The sequence below is a fragment of the Drosophila bipectinata genome, chromosome 2L (assembly GCF_030179905.1).
Source record: "Drosophila bipectinata strain 14024-0381.07 chromosome 2L, DbipHiC1v2, whole genome shotgun sequence".
Classification (NCBI taxonomy): Eukaryota; Metazoa; Arthropoda; class Insecta; order Diptera; family Drosophilidae; genus Drosophila; species Drosophila bipectinata.
Genome location: NC_091736.1, coordinates 20,797,216 through 20,815,801, shown reverse-complemented (window position 1 = coordinate 20,815,801; position 18,586 = coordinate 20,797,216). Strand labels below are relative to the sequence as shown.

At 42.9% G+C, this 18,586-nt stretch overlaps 1 protein-coding gene across 4 annotated transcripts in view; it reads left to right on the top strand.

Annotated features, from left to right (window-relative positions):
• The window catches only part of bru1 (bruno 1), a 96,899-nt gene that overhangs the window by 63,514 nt on the left and 14,799 nt on the right, over positions 1–18,586 (top strand). For all 4 annotated transcript variants that reach the window (XM_070277388.1, XM_017244295.3, XM_070277387.1 and 1 more), the window contains 2 exons: positions 2,804–2,886; positions 5,740–5,788. In XM_070277388.1, the coding sequence (XP_070133489.1) occupies positions 2,804–2,886; positions 5,740–5,788 (132 nt within the window). The remainder of the gene's footprint in view (positions 1–2,803; positions 2,887–5,739; positions 5,789–18,586) is intronic.

The window sequence follows — 18,586 nt, the reverse complement described above, 5'->3', positions numbered from 1 at the left end:
TTTCCAAAAACTTTATGCTCTTGACATTTTTATTTAGCTGCTGCAGTGAGCGTGAAAAATGCATAAAATTTCACTTAATTTTCCCGTTTTCTCGTCCTGTTCCTCTTGACGGCGGAAAACCGATATTCAGTTTTAATATCTGGCACAAGGAAGAAAAAAAAATGGTCACTTGGTTACGATTGACTTACGATACCTGGCATATCTAGGCCTCAAGGGTATGCTCTATATGCAATAGGTGTGTATTATAGTTCAGCATCAGAAGCATAGTCGATCTTGTTAGTCTAATCACGTCTAACCAGCAATCCCGTCTCTTTTAGGATCTCTTCAATATCTCGCCTCTTTTTATAAGAAAAATAGCTATAATATTTTGTTTCAATACTACGTAAGGCCTCTTTTGTCTTATTTTTTGAAGTCTAAAAATATATAAAACCCTTAAATAACGATAATGGCTGTTTTTTTTTAATAAAGAGAGGATATTTACATTATTTTTATGAGAGGATATAATACTTATAAGACCCTATAAAGAAGGTTCATGATCATCTACTAGATGGGCAATACTTAAGGTATCTACGGATTCTAAAAAATATATACGGTCTACGGTTTATACGGTCTACTTATCTATCTGAAAAATGGGTACAGTATGGAAATACACATACCGGGTACTCTGAGTATCATATAGTCATTAGATATAAAATATTTAACTATAGTCCGCTTTTCTTTCTTCCGACTACAAAGATCTTTTCTTATAAATGGATCTTAATATTTGGTCATAAAAGTGCTGGCATGTTATTGCCATTTATTGTATCCATGTAGCCTACTACGGTAACCATAGTATTTAGCTAACTCATTCTATTTTATAATCAAGTACTTTTTTTCTTAAAATTCAATGCGCTTTAAGAAAAGAATCAAAAAAGTTGATATACATATTCAAGCGTTATCGCTGGAACATCTGCCGAACGATTTAAAGTTTTCCGGGTTGGTTCTGCTTGCATTCTGTTGCACTATTTTCCCATTATTGCCGTCTTCCACACTGCTCTCTGGACAATGTCGGTAAATCTGTGGCTGGCAAAGTTAAGGACATTGATTTATTTAACTTCGATTAATTCGTTTCGTCCACAAACGTGTGTCCAATGGCTTTTGAGAGCAGATGTACGTATCCTCGGATATACATAAGTGTGTGTGTGCTTTTGTATCCTTTTGCCGGACTTTGGCACGTCGTGTCTGGCGGCTCTCGATTTCATCTTTCTCCCACTTGCCGGGATTAAGTTCTTTTTGTCCAAAAACGTGACTGGGTGTCGTTTTCAGTTTTATTCCTGCTGCTTTCCTTGAGTCTTCTGCTCGACAATGCTTTTTTTTATCGCTTTCTTCCTCGGCTTTGATTCTAACTGCAGTTGACATGCACATAATGGGAATTGTGTGAGATTTCTCCTCGTTTCTGCGTTGTTTTGATGCAGTCTCCTTCGTGGCCGCCTCCTTCGTTATCCTTTTCGATTGCTTTCCTTATCTATCACTTCAGTCCCCCGGTTTCTACTTCGGCGACTTTGTTTTATTGCATTCCAACCAGTTTCGATTTCCGTCCATTTGTTACACTTAGCACTGGATTCATTTTAAATGATACTTAATCGGATTTAGGTTTTTGGAAATTAAATTTTTTTAAGAATATGGCACTGTTTCTCCTTAAATTGAAACAACAATTGAATCCGAAGAGTTCCATAATTCACTCAATCGGATATGGCGGCTCTCCATCTAACTTTGCGATGCCGGATATTTAAAAAATATGCAAAAAGGACCTCCCCGACTGAAATGAAAATATTTTCAAATATGTGAAAAATGCTGAAAAATTCCGGCCTGCGCGGCTCTGCGGCTTTGGCGACAACGTAAAAAAGTGCGACAGATTGAATTACCTGTGTGTTTGGGCGGATATTCCACAGCCCTGGACTCGGGGATTGGGACTTGGGGCTTGGGTGGCCCATAGCCACGTTCACGCCCACTTTACGCCCCACTGAAAGTGACCAGCCGAAAGGGCCGCCACTAAATGCCGCCGCCGATACGCTGGTGGGTAATTGCGTTATGCAACTATTGCCGTATTAAATTTTGTAACCGTCGCTGCCATGGAACAGGATGTGTGGAGGTTGAGGTGGGCCCTAAATGGCTTTGGTGGGGATGGGGATTGGCGAATGGAATGCGGACATGTGCAGAAGCCGGAAATGGATTTAACTAAAGTCCGGAGAGGGGTGGTGGACGGTCTTGGCCACAGATTTGGCAAAAAGAGAAGAACTTCCGCTGCCCAAAAAACATGAGATTGACATGAAAAAATAGAATACTATAACTACCTTTAAACTTTTAAATTAAAATAGTTAGGTAAACCTCCAGTAAGGGTGTCGGAGGGTGGAATGCGTGGATTTAAGTATCACTTAATATGCTCGCCACACTTGGCTGCCACTCCATCCCCCATAAATTCCGACGCCTTGGCTACCCTTTGCCTGCTGCCCCAAAGAACCGGAAACCCCCCACTTAGCACCCTCGTCCTGGCAAACCTCCACTCTAATCTCAAACGCGACACATTTGTTTGGGCCATAATGTTTAATTTGGTGCCAGGCAGTCATGTTCTTGCCACATCGAGGCCCCGGGCCCCAGCAATGCCTTTCCTTTTCGCACTCTAGCCCTTCAAGGATCTCCCCTCTCTGGGTCCGGGTTAATAATAATAATTTTCATAATTTCCTCGTGACACCTTTTCTGTTCGCCGTAGAATAAACTTCAATTTACCAAAATGCTAATCCCAAACTCCACCCTTCTCTTGCAGGTTGCTGCTTTGTGACGTTCTATACGAGACGCGCCGCCCTGAAAGCCCAGGACGCTTTGCATAACGTTAAGACGCTGAATGGGGTAAGTAACTTTGATTTGTACATAATTTCCTATAAGACCCAACCCCCCCTGGGTGGTCCAATATTAGGATAATGGAGGGGATAAGCCGTAAAATCGCAGCCATCATCTTAACCTTTAATTGGAGCTTCGGCTCATCCGACACAAACAAGGAAAAACTCTACAAACTTATCATGAATCGCCATCATCCGGCTGACAAGACTACAAGCTAGGAGGGCTGCATCATCGTCCTGATGCCTCTCGCCTCCTTCATTATGGCTAACTGACTCGCTGACTGACAGATTGACTGGCGTTTGGACTGACGGAGCCATGACACCGCACAAAAAAGCCAGAGCAGCCCGAAAGTAAAATAAAATGCTTGCCGAGGGAAAATATTTTCGGAGAGCAGCGAAAAAATTGTGGATCGCTTTTTCTCAATGATGGGATATTTTTTCAGTCTGTGAGATTTCCCTATAAAATGCAAGCAATTTTAAAAGTTTAGCCCTGTGTCTTGTGGCAGCTTAAAAAGAGAAACACGAAATTGTTGGCACAGGACACGCGCCCCAAGTTTTTCATCGAGTTGCCTATCTTTCGAGAGGTTATGATGGAATAGTACACAATAATAGTACAATACTATTGTAGTATAAATGAGGTACATCTAATAGAAATACTAGAATAGAAATACTTGCCATAATTGTATTCTTTAAATTATTTTTGAAATTACTCAAAAAGGAAAGTATCTTCTATCAGAAAGGATATTCAAAGTCGTTATCGTTTGATATTCTTCTAGCAGGAAGGGGGACGTCCAGACCAACCGCAGGCACAAAAATGTCAATTTGCACTTTGGAACAGCAGCGGAAAAGCAAGCAGTAGCAGTCCTGGAAAAGTTGTCAGCACAAGTGCAAGAAAAAAGATACAACGAGAGAGGACGGTGGAAGGGTCAGGTCAGATAGGGCGCAACGTCAGCAAAATCGAGCGACATTTGGCAATGTTGCTTTTTATTTTGGCTGCCAGTTTTTGTGTTTCCCTTTTCTATGGCACCATCAAATAAGCATTGAATATTATTATTATTTGAAAGCCATGTGTTGGCTGGAAAAAAACGCAAAAGCTTTCTAGGGACAATGCTTATGTCATCACGTTATCGGCTTCGACGGAAAAACTGACATAATTTGCATGTAGCTCCGTGGTTGCAGCTGCTATATTTATTTTAGAAAATTGCCATGGAACGTACTAACCGAAAAAAGAGGGTTAACAGGCGGGACATGTGCGTGCTGCATTTTGATTGCCGCAGTTGTTCTTGCTTCTGACAGCCTTTGACGTCAACTTGTAATTTCCTTCCACAACTGGTGATTGTTGTCGAAGGGATGGGAATGCTTTTTGGAATTTGTGTTGATTACCGAGTGGAGCTATGTATGTTGTATTAGATATTAGGAGACTGATTGAAGCTTATTAGATTGGAGTCTAATTCGGAAATATAGGGCGAGCTCGCTGTCATGCCATGACTTATCAGAGGAATGCACTTTATGATTTTTCACCAATAAGTAAGGACCCCTTTCCTAAAAGACATTTCTAGCAATTAGGCGGAGGCAGAAGCCAAAAGCCAAGAACAGGAGAAAGAGGTTGACAAAGTACGGCAAGGAGCTGGTGTTCCTCCTGTGCTTGGCCCTTTCCCTTCACATTGGGGGTGTGTGTGCCGCCTGTGTTTGGCTGGTAATTGCCACTTCCTGCATATAAATAAATTGGCAAAATAGAAAGGGAAAAGCACCGCCAGCAGAAGGCGGCTGGCTGACTTGGCCTGCAATTTGTAACCAGTCGCGTTGCGTGTATTATTTACGGCCAACAGAGGGAAGTGGGCGGGTGCAAAGGTGCTGCGAAAAGAGGGAAGTACAAGGACATTGCCTTCTAGCGTAGACTGTCGTCGTTTTCGCGGTGCCCGTTTGCCAATAAATCACGCGCCATTAGCCGCAAAGCAGTCTCCATTGGGGAGGAGAACGTGGTACGTACGGGTTGAAAACTTGTGAATGTTCGAACCAATTTTTACAAAAATTATTTTTAATATTTTGTTAGCTCTTTTTAAATGAAAGTTCTATTAAAGATTTTAAATTATTTTGAGAACTATTCTCAAATATCCAGATCCAATCCAAGACCACTGTTCCGTCCATAGCTGCATTACAGAGCATGACCTCGTGCCCGTTTTGCCACCCATTTGGAGCGAAAGGAGACGTGGCTGAGGACAGCGGGCTTTAAGCTTGTTTTAATTAGAAGAAGTTGTGTGTGTGCGCGAAAAATTACATTTAAAACACGCTGCAAAGTCCGACGCATATTTTAGGATTTTTTCGCAAAGCAGCAAGGCCCGCTCCTCCGACTCGCGTCCTTTTCGCCCCCGGCCGCGTCCTTTTTAGCGACCGCTGAATAAATGTGTTTGGCTTTTGTCAAGGATTTAGGCGGAGGCTTTGTTCGGTGTCCTGCGCGGCTCCTTTTGCCTTTGCCTGCATTCCATTCATTATGCAGCTTAAGTGGATGGTGGCTCCACGGGCTTCTGCCCATAGGTCGGAGGAGCAGGGTCCTCTGCCTCGGCCCTCCCCTAAACTGCATTCCCCGGCCGCAGTTTTTGGCGACTGCATTTGGGGCCTAAGCTCTGTAAATTAATCGTGGCCCTCCCTTTTCGGATGGGAAGCGGCCAGCATATTGCGCTCTAATATTTCAAATGTGATTAACAGGTCCCGGAAACGGATTGGATTCTAACGAGTTTCGGCGAGGGAAAATAGAGGGATTAGAAAACGGATTGGGTGTCAAGGTTTCTATCTTTAATAGGCTATTTTATACAGTTCACGTTTTTGATTTAAAATGTTTTTAATTTATTTTCTTTTCTTGCAGATGTACCATCCAATTCAAATGAAACCCGCCGACAGCGAGAATCGCAATGGTAAGTTTTTCTTTTATTTATTCTCAAAAAAATGGCGAGGGGGGTGGGACTGTGGGGGTCGGAAAGTATGCCAAGCCAAAATATTTCCACCGCCAACAAATCAACAAAACTCGGTACAAAGTGCCCAGCGAGGCGTGAGAAATGTGTGCATATGTGTGCGGTGTTCCATCGGAATCGGAACAAAACAAAAGTTTTGACTAAAGAGTGTGGTATTTCCACTAAAGTAAAATAGATCTATGGGTACTATTCTAGCATTTGATTTCTCCCAAAAACGATTCGGTAAATTATTCGGAATTTGAAACATCGGAAACAGATGCCGGAGGACAGTTACCAATCAGGACAGAGTCCTGTAAATGGCGTGCGAAAAGGGCGGTCAGCCCAAAAGCAGGCAATAGGGTTTGACAGTTTTTATTGGAGTCGGTCAACGTTGAAAACGCGCTGGGGAATGGCTATCCAGTCTCGCAAAAAAACTGGGCGAAAATAATACATACAGGCATGAGAGGAATTTTTTCAACATTTCTGGGATTTTCATTGAACATCCGCCTCCTGCTAGGCCGCCCTTCCCTTTGTTTTAAACGTCGTTGTCAGCTGTCGGTCACTTGGAAGTTAATTAAAAACCATCAATTATGTGAGGCAGCAAAACTTGCCGGCAAAAAAGTGTTTAACAAGCAAAAATAAGAGAGTTTTAAAAGTTGGTCAAATTTTTTAATTTATGTTAATTTTGGGCAGGAAGCTCCAACCCGCTCCCCTACTTGCGGGGGGCTTCTTTTAATTACACCCATGATATTAATCTGCTTAAGTGACCACAAAAATGTTGACTTTCCAGTGGGGTGTCAGGGAAGGGAGTGACTCTTCAGGAAGACTCGGAGAAGGCCACTTTTAATTGGGGGACCTTTGGCGGTGTTTATTGTTAACAAGTTGTAACAAAAAGCGCTGGTAACTGGGCGAAAAAAAGTTTCGCTGACATGGCGCGGCTTTCTGCCAGCCAGAACAGTACCAGGGCCTGCCATCCACCCACTGCCCTCCGCGAGGCTGCAGCCGTATGTAATTACGTTTGTACAACACGTCGTATGCTTAATAATTTCGACGCTTTTTCCTCCCACTAGTGAGTTTGCGTTACTAATGTTTCGGCGTGGTAATGTTTAAGGCATGGTGATGAATTATTACAAGAGTAGTGGTAATGTTCGATAGTTTTTCAAACTTTAATTAAAAATTGTTCTATTCATGGGAGGCCACCAGCTACGGGGGCTCGTGCCAAGCCGTGTCTTTGGGCTTTTCAATTTTAGATAAGCGTTTCGCCGACGACCGCCCGCATTGCGCCTAAACCCATTCGATGCAAATTCAAGTTGGCCGCAATCCAACATTTGCCGCATTATAGGCAGACGTCGAAGCGCCGCGGCACCCAACAGAATTGCAATTCAATTCAATAGACTGAGCTAGACATAGACGCAGCGAGATGTTGCTTGTTTCGTGATTTGGCACTTTAACCTATGGGAAGCAATAAAAAAGGAAAACACCGAAAAAGTTTTCTCCAGCGGAAACGATATAATAGGAAAAGATGGCAGAAATATTTTTGCAATGTTTTTCTTCTTTTTCTGTCCTGTCCTGGTTTACCGCCAAAGTTGGCCCGGGTGGCGGAGGCACAGCCTAGAAATCGAAAGAATAATATATATGTGGCAAGGGCAGAGGTCGGAGTCGTCTCAGCGTAACAACAAGCGGAAGGTGGCAATTTAATAAAATGCTTGAGTGAGTCGCCGAGTTTTGTTTCCTGCTTGGCTCTCGCTGCTCTTCGTTGCTTACTACAATTTTCTTCCTTTTCCACCCGTTTTCCGGCAAAAGTGTTGCATACTTTTTGGCAGGCTAACGGGACAGACCTCCGATTGGTTTTCTTTTCTTTCATCCGCCATTGTTATTCCTGATTCGGGGAATCACATTTGAAAATAAAATTTTCAAGAGTTTTAGCTTAAGGGGGATTTTGTGGGAATTAGTGGAGCTTTGAAAGAAGTAACTCTTATACTGTATATATTTTATTATGCATCACTATTATTACGTAGTATTGTTGACATAAAATATCATAAAAACATTTAATATCACCTACCAAAAGTTAAAAAAAAATTAATCAATTAAAGAAAAATTAGTTTTGTTAAATTACCAAGAAAAAAGCAGCCTATACTTTTAAATTGAAAATAATTAAAAATTATATTATAGAACAATTTTGAGAACTAACAAAAAAACTTTTCTGTTATAGAAAGCGAAATCTAACCCCCCAGTCACCATGTAGGGGTTAACCATAAATTTGTTGGTCAACACTGTTTGCACTTAAAATTGGTCATTTGGATAACGGACTACATTATAGTCACCTTAGTATAGTTATTGAATAATGTTTCTTCGCTTGTGGTTTGTTGGAAGCAGGAGAAGGTAGACGTTGCTCTGTAACTTGTGTTAATTGGGTGATAAAAATTCTCGAGCAAAAACCAAAAGTGGTTTGAGTACGCAACTTATAAACGAGAAACGATGGAGAATTAAAAACGCTCTTTCAAAACCCAAGGCGATCCCCAATGATACTGAAACCAAAATATTTTTCAGAATATGTGAAGAAAACTATTTTAGGTCCATCCTGTTCTTTTCTAAGGTTTAAAAAACACACTTGTTAGTCAATAGTACATATTTGTCTGAATGATTTTTTGACTGTCATTGTTAATAGTTATTAAATCATGTCAAGCTGTAAATATTAATTACTCAAACTGCATAGGGTTGGTTGACATAATATCCAGTACAGAATACCAACCAGGAAATGGTTTTCTTTACAAAAAAAAACAATAGAAGAACAGATTTAATGATTTAATAATGTTGAAGGAGTAGCATAAAAGAACACGATTTTAATATTATAAAAATATTTGAAATACATCTTTTTGAATAAATACATTTTGATACCTGGGAACTAAAAAAGAACAATATAAAATAGTATTTGTGTACATTTGATCCTTGAAACTGCAAGTTCAATCTCCGACTCATAAACTTGCAGCCTTTCCCCTTCCCTACCAAACCATAAACACCAAACAAATGACTTCTCATTTCCACTTATATTGAAGCAAAGAAAAAAAGGAAACTTACATTCAAATTTTACGACGCTCCCTGACAGCAAAGTTTTTTCCCTGACCCTGGGCTAGAAATTTCCAATGAGTGGAGCCTTCCCCTCCTTCAGGTCATAGCTTCGAGGAAAAAGTGAGGAAAACAAAAAAGCCAGAAATGAAAAGACAACGAGTCTAGTCCGGGGGAAAGACGGGCGGTAATAACACCGATTTGCATTGAGAGAAGGGAGGGAAGACAGCAGCAAAGTGTGCTGCAAATCAAATGAGTAAGCAAAAGTGAGAAAAGCCAAAAACCGAAGGGAGGACAGGTGACAAAGGTGCGGAAAACGGAAAACTGCAACGCGGTAATCAGGGCCATTTACATGCAAGCAGACTTCAAACAGACTACGAGGATGGAGGAGAGCGCGAGACTCTTGCGCATTTGAAGGATTATGCAGGGAGGACACAAGGATCTCTGGGGGTGTTATTAAATTTGCAAATAATCCACAATTTCCCTTATTCGGTTGCAGAGTAGAACATGCAGAGGTGAACTTTCCACCTGTGTTTATCAGATATAGTCGACTTTTTGTTTCTCTAAACTTTAAAGTCTAGAGTAGAACCAGCCCATACTTCTCACGTTTTTGAGAAGCTTTAAGATTCTATCAAAATAAGTATATTCTTACCACAAACTGAACTGGTAATATAATAAACCCACATCAGAAGGGGATTAACGAGAAAAGAACTGGCAAGTAAACATCTTCATGTTTATTCCATTCTATTTTCGAGAAGCGCGAAAAATGCGATTGCATTTGCTGCTCCACAGCTAATGGAGGTGGAGGGGCTGGGCTGTGAATTTTCCTTTTTTGAGCAAAAGTCGCGGGAGCATATGAATTTTCTTCACTGCATATGAAATCGATATGCAAATGTTGTGCGAGGTCTTCCTCGCGTCAACAACAGCGGCGGCAGCAACAATGGCGGAGACTTTCCTTCCGACGACGATGATGATGCACGTATTGTTTGCTTGTAAACATGATAAAAATTCAAATTAGCCATTATATGTGGCAAGTGAGGGGGGAGGCATAGGGAACCCGTATGTGGGTCTGCTTTTTGCGGCGCTGAAATGCAAAATGTGGCAAGAAGTTACGGCGAAGAACTTTGAACTGGGGCGGGGCTTGGGGCGAGCCGGGGAACCTTGAACAAATTACATATTGTTTCTGCATTTCTTGTTCCTTGCCGGTGTTGTGGGAATCAATGCCAAGAAGGTGAAAGTTGGGTCCTACAGTGAACTAATAAGATTACGAAATCAAAGCCAAGTCGTATTAAAAGATTTGAATTGTATAGTATACGGAAGGTACATACCTCCCTCGCCATGGGTCTCGGAGTAACACGTAATCTCCAAGTTCCCAAAGCCTCCTCAAAAAAAAAAATTTCAAGAAAACGTGTTAATTTACTCATTAGCACCACCGGGCCCAGCCACGACAAAAACTACACCAGATAGCTGTCGATGAGCAAGAACACACATCCATCATCTGTGGAGGAGAATAAAAAGTGAGCCAAGCTGGGCCAACATTAAGAGTCGTTTAAAAGAGCTCAGAGCCATCCATTTCACAACAAACCCTAACTTGCTAATCAAGTTTTTCCAACTGAGAATCATGAGATGAAATTAGATCTCTAATATGCGATGAACTTGGGTCTAGAGCTCGCGGGTCTAGAGTTAGTTGCACTTCTAACGTCAGTCAGTGCGAGTCGAGAGGAGAGGAGGCCCCGAATCAGAGACCCATTGTGATTTATATTCCCGATCCGCGTACGTGCCAAATATCCAATTTTTCGAGCCATTTGTTCTTCTTGTTGGCGCGACGACGCCTATTGTTTGGAATTTAAAGCCCGGACGGGTCCCTCCTGGCAGAAGAACTGCCGTTGGGCACTTTCATTAATGGACGTTGCATGTGTGACGTTGCTTAATTAGTTGCCATCGCATCGTCTGGTTCTGATGACTTTTCCTTTTTCCGCGACCTCTGATTGATGCCAATTTATTTTTAGTGAATCGAGTTCTGCCAATACGCATTCGTTGTCCGCCGTCAGTCGCCTGTCGCTGCAATCGGAGCAAAAAGTAAAAAGTGAGCCTAAAAGAATTTATTTAAATCACGGGAGACTTATCCGAGCAGACACAGCTTGCTGTGAACTAACAAAGAACGCAAAACAAAGTAAACAGTTCTAGATAAAGGGTGTCTATCTGGGAGCTTAAATCGAAAGGAAATCGTCCTCTATGATTGTGAGTTTTTTTCAAATAATTCTTTAAATGACTAGGTTATATTTGAGATATCTTGTCACCCAATCACCCTTTAAAACCACCAACCTCCCCGCTCTCTAAACTAAATGTCACATGCCTTACATAAATCGGTTCGATTCGCACTGAATTTCATCGGTCAGCGCCAGGCAGCGCAGTCTTTGGCACAGCCCCTTTGTTCTTTTTAAGTACCAAAACCTATAATTAGTGGCGATTAAGGAGGAGCGCTCTATAAAAGCCGCTGGCGGGCGGACAAACGCATCAATTGCCATCGCAGGAGAGCTCTGATGCCAGCAGTTGACCAAACCAAATACGCTGAAAGTGCGGAAACTCATTGTTGATTGTTGAATGGCAGGGATCGGGAGAGACTGAACTGTAACCATTTTTGTTCCACGTACAACACCTGATTGTTATTCGTTGGTATCGGAGTACAAACTCAAGTAATCAATATATAATTGTGCGTGGCTAAAAAGCAAATAAATAACCACCAAGAACGTTGCGTGTTGCTCAAAAATATTCATAACCGAATTGCTTAAACAAACGGCGCTGGGAGGAAGTGTTAACTGGCCGATAATTGAGTTGAATATTCGTGTTTAATATTTATTATATTTGCTTATTGAATTTTCCACTTGACTCGCCTGGTCGGGGCTCTCGACTCCGGCTCTTGTTCTGTTTTTAACGCTCTCTCGGCTCGTCTCTGTGTGGGTGTGTATCTGTGTCTGGTATCTGTGTGAGTAAGTGTGAAAATTTTCAAGAATTCTCTCTTCTTCGCTCGTCGCCGTCGTCCTCGTCATCATCTGACATGATAAATAATTCAACTGCAATCGGTCTCGCAAATAGCCAAAAAGAAACCCGCGGATACGGATGCGAATCCGAGCCCTGTAAGGACGTCGCCGCCAACTCCAGCACGCCGACAGCAGCGAGCCAGTCTGAGGCATCCCAGCAAGCTGAGAATGTGGCCATCATCACCGGCAGCGGCAGTCAATTATCTTCAGTAATTGAGAATTTATCCAATAACAGCGACATTGCAGCAGCATTGTCCTTTGCTCCGGCAGCAGCATCGCCATCATCTCCGGCGGCGACAGCAGCAGCAACTTTAACACTGTTTCCAGGACCTGTGGCCGGTGCCCTCTGCCCTCCGTCAGGCTCCGTAGCAGCTCACCACGCCACGCATAAATCCTATCCGCCAATAAATTCAGCATATTGGCTGCCGTCGTCGCATCCATCACCGTACGCGGTGCCAGGTAGGAGTTGCAGATCCTCTCAGATTCCACTCGATTCCACCTACCTTTGATTATTACACGGCGCTATTCTACTGGTTTTTTGTAAATATCCGTAAACTTTAGAATAAAACTTTTTCGTAAATATACTATAGTCAACATACCAATAGGATTTTCATACAAAGATTAATATTTTTTTTATCATGATTAACAATTAGTTAACCCCCATAAATGGGATTTGACTTTAACGCCCTTTAAAGAAAGTTTAATATTTAAATTATTTTTATTTAAAATTTTTAAAATTTTGCCATCTTTAAGAGGCATGTGTTGGGTCACTCACCTGTCGTCCTTTCCGCATCCGCTTCTGTTCAGCCTGAGGACACTCTCATATTGATGGTCTGTTGATGCCGAGTGATATCTGCCTTGTCGCAGGAGTTGCCAGGAGTCGTCAGCTGACCAAATTGGCTCACACACATTACAATGTACTTCCTCTGCGCTCCTCCGGCTGTCCTCCTTTCAGCCTTTTAAAATTGGGTAATTAAAGCAATTTATTGGGCGCACATCGTACTCGACGGTGAATTGAGATGGTTGGGGCAAGGACGCTGACATCGAATGGCCAAGAAGTCGTCATTAAGCAAATGGCCCGAGACCCAACGACTCTTTCTGTAATTGTTGCGAAAGTAAATAGGAAAGCCGAGCTAAAGTGGCTGTTACTAAAGGTCTTAAAGGTAGAGTAAGGTATTCTTTAAAGTCGATAGGCATCTTCCCCGAGTGGAACCATAATTTACTTACCTGCCTTGCGTCAGAGCCACTGATTTTTAAATGAAATGTCAATTGCCTGGAATCGCTTGCATCGTCAGCCGCAGATCTTCTCATCACCGACTGCTCCCCACTTCCGCCCTTCATTGCATTATCTGTGGATTCGAAACCGAAAAACGAGGCAAAAGAACTGGCCTGGTAAACATATTTAAATTCATTTTTTGCGCGGCTCTTTATCACCTGAGCGAGTGTCCAGCCCACGCCCGCCGCCTGCCCACAAGTTTACACTTGACTCTGACATTATTAACGCGGAGGATCGCAGGAGCTTCGCTACTAAAGGCCTTATTGTTGTTTCGTCCTGGCAGAAATGTTAAATTGTCAGCCCATATGAGTGTATTTATGGCGTGGAGTGTTGTGGATGCCTGTGTGGGTTAAATTATTGACATACACGTGTTGCTGGCCTGACACTTTTCCTGTTTAATTCACTCCAGCGGGCAGTCGAAACCAGACTGACCCAACAAAAAAGGACAATGTCCTTCGTCTCTTGACGAGAAAAAGTGAATTTATGCTTTACACTTGAACATACTATATGTAATTTCAAGAGCGGGGTAATATTTCAGTTAAAAACAAGAAAGCAAAGCTAACTTCGGGCGGAGCCGAAGTTTATATACCCTTGCAGTTAAAACCGGATATACATCGCAAACATCAGATATTGTTGGCCGATCCTTATGATTACATCATAATAAAACTAATTAACTAAAATAAAAAATCTAAAAAAAGTCCCAAACTTCTATCTTCAAAAATACGAAAGTTGATATTTCTACCAAATACCATTTCCGATCGTTCAGTTTGGCAGCTATAAGATATAGTCGGCCGATCCTAATGAAATTTGGTAGGTTGGATCAACTGGCCAAAAATAGAATCTGTATTAAGTTTCAGCTTTTTATCTTCAAAAACACGAAAGTTGGGTCATTTCCGATCGTTCAGTTATATGGCAGCTATAAGATATAGTCGGCCGATCCTTATGAAATTTGGCATGTCGTATTATTTTGCCAAAAATAGCTCTCATGTCAAATTTGAACTCTCTAACTCTAAAAACACCAAAGTTATACCATTTCCGATCAATCAGTTATATGGCAGCTATAAGATATAGTCGGCCGATCCCGGCCGTTCCGACTTATATACTGCGTGCAAAGGAAAGAAGGGTGTGTGCAAAGTTTCAAGACGATAGCTTTAAAACTGAGAGACTAGTTTGCGTAGAAACAGACAGACGGACAGACGGACAGACGGACAGACGGACAGACGGACATGCTCATATCAACTCAGGAGGTGATCCTGATCAAGAATATATATACTTTATAGGGTCGGAGATGTCTCCTTCACTGCGTTGCACACTTTTGGACAAAATTATAATACCCTCTGCAAGGGTATAATGAGAAGCACAAGTGTGTATATGAGAGTGTCTTTAAAATACATTGAATTTAACTCAAAACTACACCAGAAGATAGTTTCATGGATTCAGAAAGAACTCACGTCTCCCTCATACATTACCAGCCAGCTCTCCTTCTAAGGACTCTGACCAATGACCAGCTGCGTACCACCCTTCACTTGTTACTCCATAAATCTCTTTTCCCCCAATTGCCATGCAAATTTTAACTGGGCTTTAATTTTCTGGTAAATTAAACGTTAAATGAACTGCCCGAGCGGGAGGCCAGGCCGGCACGTGACATGGCCGCCACCGAGGAGTGCATGTAGAAAATTTAACAAAAAATGTAATTTTTCGCAGACCAGCAAGATAGGACTGGGAGGCGAGAAATTTATAACCTTTAATTGCTTTGACCCAAAAAGTGTGCAGCAGGCGCTGGTCGCGTTGGGTTCTGGTTCGGTTGCCACTAGTCCTCCGATCCTGTAGGCTGCCCATGGCCTGGCCTAGACTCGGACCCGCATGCCTACTTTTGTTGTTCTGGTTTGTGCCCCTTTCCTATTCTCCGCTGTGGTTTCGGCCTTGGTTGCAGCCTAATGCATTCCACAGTGTGCTCTTCACCCAAATGGATGCAGATTTTGGAAAACTTTAAGAGACTAATAGAAAAAATGGTCTAAGTTTAAAATGAAACTAAGCTTTGAGACCAACTTCCTGGAATATGGATTAATTTTGAACCCATTTTGAGAGAGAAATACATGGTATCCTTTAAATTAAAGCCAGCCCAGCTTCTATTCTTTCTAAACTCTCTAGGCTCCGTTCGTCCTTGTCCCCGTCTGGGTGCCGTTTTATGCAAATGAATTGGTTTTTAGTGAAATACTTCACACTCTGGAGTCAAATAGGAGAGCGAGAAAGGCTGAAAGGCCTGGATATCTTATCCTAGCAGCAAAGGGGCCGAAAGGAAAAGCCATTTAAAGGCAAGTCGGAATGGCGCAGCTCAGAGGCGGCTGGGTATTTGCACACAAGTTGGCCAAATGCATTCCCAGAGCTTGCTTAGCTGGCAGCTGTTGGCTTGAGTGGCAGGCTGACGGAGTGACTGAATGATTGCAGGGCGACTGGGGGAGTGGAGGACCATCTCACTGACTGACTGTCCAACTGAGTGACACTTTGCACGGTCAGCTCTTGGCGGTGGTGTGTGGAATGTGGCTCAGCCCTGACATTATGGGTGAATACTTAAAAGTAGAATTATTTGTTTAAAAATTGAACCCCTGGTTATACGATTATCCCTCCGCCAAAGCCTATACTCACAGAGCCTTTCAAGGATTTGCATAATTTCCATAAAATATTGATAAAAATGGCTTCAGTTCAGGGCCATAAAGGCCAACCCTTCGATCGTCTTCTTTTATGCAGATGTGTTATTATCATAATCAAACTGGAACTACTTACTTTCACTTTTGCTCCCGCGCCCTATCCCCACACACATATCTGGAAAGGGCATCATAAAAGGGAAGCGTATCCCGAAATAAAAATGGGAGCCATAAAATACAATAAAGGAAGTTGAAAGTTGCTCGACACAGAAACCCATTATCACAGTAACACACACCCACTCACAGCACCGCACACGCTTTGTTCGAATCAAAAGTTTTGACCCCACAGGACGATACAGGACTATAATGGACATCCATTCATATTTGCCCGTTCGCTCGGATCTATAACACGCTTTGTGAGCGGCGGGGGTGTCCTGCGTGTCCTTGCTTGACCCTCAAAATGTGTAAAAATGCAAATAATTTCCAAAGCCCTGGCCATGTTTTCCTCCAACTTTCTTGCTTTATTGTTATGCTCTTGATTATGTTGTTGTATTGGCGAGGCGGCTGGGGGAGGACATGTTATGTGTAAGGATATCTGCTCTGCTCGTGTATGCAGCAAAAACATGTCCTTTTTATTGCCCCGACATGAAAATTTATGTTTGTGTTGTAGTTCCTTCGGCGTGTCCTTCTTTTCTCCCGTTTTTCTGGCCCTGGCTTTGGCTGTGGCTGTGGCTCATTTTATTGGGCCGTTGTTGTTGCAAGGACATTTTGTGGCTTCCATGTCATATCGATTTATTAACCTGTACGAACTATTGTCCATCGTTTGGGCCCATTTGATAAACGAGGCAAGTTTGTTGAAATTGGTTTCGCCCTCTCCTTTCTGTTCGCAGGGGTGTTGGAATTTATTTCTTTTCAGCTCCGGCGCCGCCTCTTAATGGAAATTTATTCGCCAGTCCCCTTCTGCTGCAATTGTTTTTGATATATATGCATAATCCTCGTTAGTCCTTCGTCGTCTTCCGCCACTCCACTTGATATTCAATATTTTTTGTGTGTAGGGAGAGAAAGGAAATAGATTAAGCACAAAGCAGCACATTTCAATGCAATTAAAATGTAAATTTCGTTTGCAATCCCAACGAAAAATACAGAATATAAAAATTGCGGTGAAGGAGAGAATGGAGACTGCGGCAAAGTACCCTACCCTTACAAGGTGTCCTGTATTTCGGCAGACACTTGCAGGCATTACTTGCCCATTTCCTCCACTTATAAAAATTTAAAAAAAATTCAAACAAGGACTTGCCATAATTTCCGAGACTGCTCGGAATTAAATTTAATAATGCATTTGCGTCGGGGGGAATTGGATTTCGGCATTGGCGGAAGCAAATTTCATTAGGCAGGTAAGAAAGTTATGACGTCTGAATGGGCCACACACTCCCGACGCCCAGACAGTGAAAGTTGAGACACTTTAATGGCCGGATTCGCGATTAAATTGAAATTAAATTTTTATTTCCCGCCAAATGGGGGCGTGAATCACTCTCAGCATAATATGAAACGATGGCCAGCTGTAAAATATTGAAATTAAAGTATTCCCCACTACAGCAGGGCCAATGAGGCTAAATGGGCTTGGTTGGCTGGATTCTGCATCACGTGGCAGGCGTGTGTATCTTTGTGTGCAGCGTGGCCATTGCCGCAGCGCTTGATTAGATTTTGCCGCTCACTTGCCTCCCATCCTGCTCTGCCTGTAACCCTCTGCCTCTAGCCCCCATTTCTCCCCTTGTATAGTATGTGTGCTAACCGCACCCACAACAACACAGCCCGTGGAGCTCAACGTGGAGAGTTACATTATTTTTGCGAAAATTTGTTAAATATGCCAAACACGCAGCGATGCATGCAAAGTGGCAACGCAGCCAGGTGAGGAGTGCTTAGGAGGGTGGGGCTTAGGGCTCGTGGTGGGCAGGAGGGGCCTGCCGAGGGCTGAGCCCATCTAAGCCCATCCAGCCGTAGCATTGCGTATGCGTTTTTCTCATATTTGTGACATAAATAAGCCAGGGTAGAGGGATTATAGAGAGGTAAAGGCGGGAAAACTGGATGGGGACTGGATGGTGGATGCACACACTCGCCTGAAATGGCGGCAAATATGACCCGTTTTCGAGGGCGATGCAGCCAGCTTTTTGTAGAATCATGCTCGAAGGCACTTTAAACTGCAGAATGGATTGGTAGCCACAGCGAACGTGATAGCGTATGAAGCTCTCAGAGAAAATTCAAGGGTATTGGCCATGTCGGTACAATACCATCTACAACACTAACCCACTCTCTATATTAGATTCAGAAATTGGGACGGAAAGGGTATAGAGAGCCGAGACCGCCTCACTCTTCACCCTGAACACGGTTTTGGTTTGGGGTTACGGGTTCCAGGCCCCAGGATCTCCGACTGGGTTGAGTGGCATGCAAAATGGCCAGCAAAAAAAAAAAGAAGTCCTGGCCGAGTGCATGTAGGTTGGAAAAGTGGGGCCCGCACTTTCGAGTTTCCACGCCCCACCCCTTCGACTGCTTTATGTTTTCAAATTAAAGTCGAAAGCGTGGCAACACTTAATGTGCGCCACTAGAAGCAGATTAGTTGCATTACCCCGAAGCCGGCTCACTGACTCGTCCATTTTCAGCCCCCGTCCTGGCCGGGAAAGGAAGGCATAAGCTCGGCATAAGCCTGGACCATCGGGTCTCAGCCGTATTAATAATT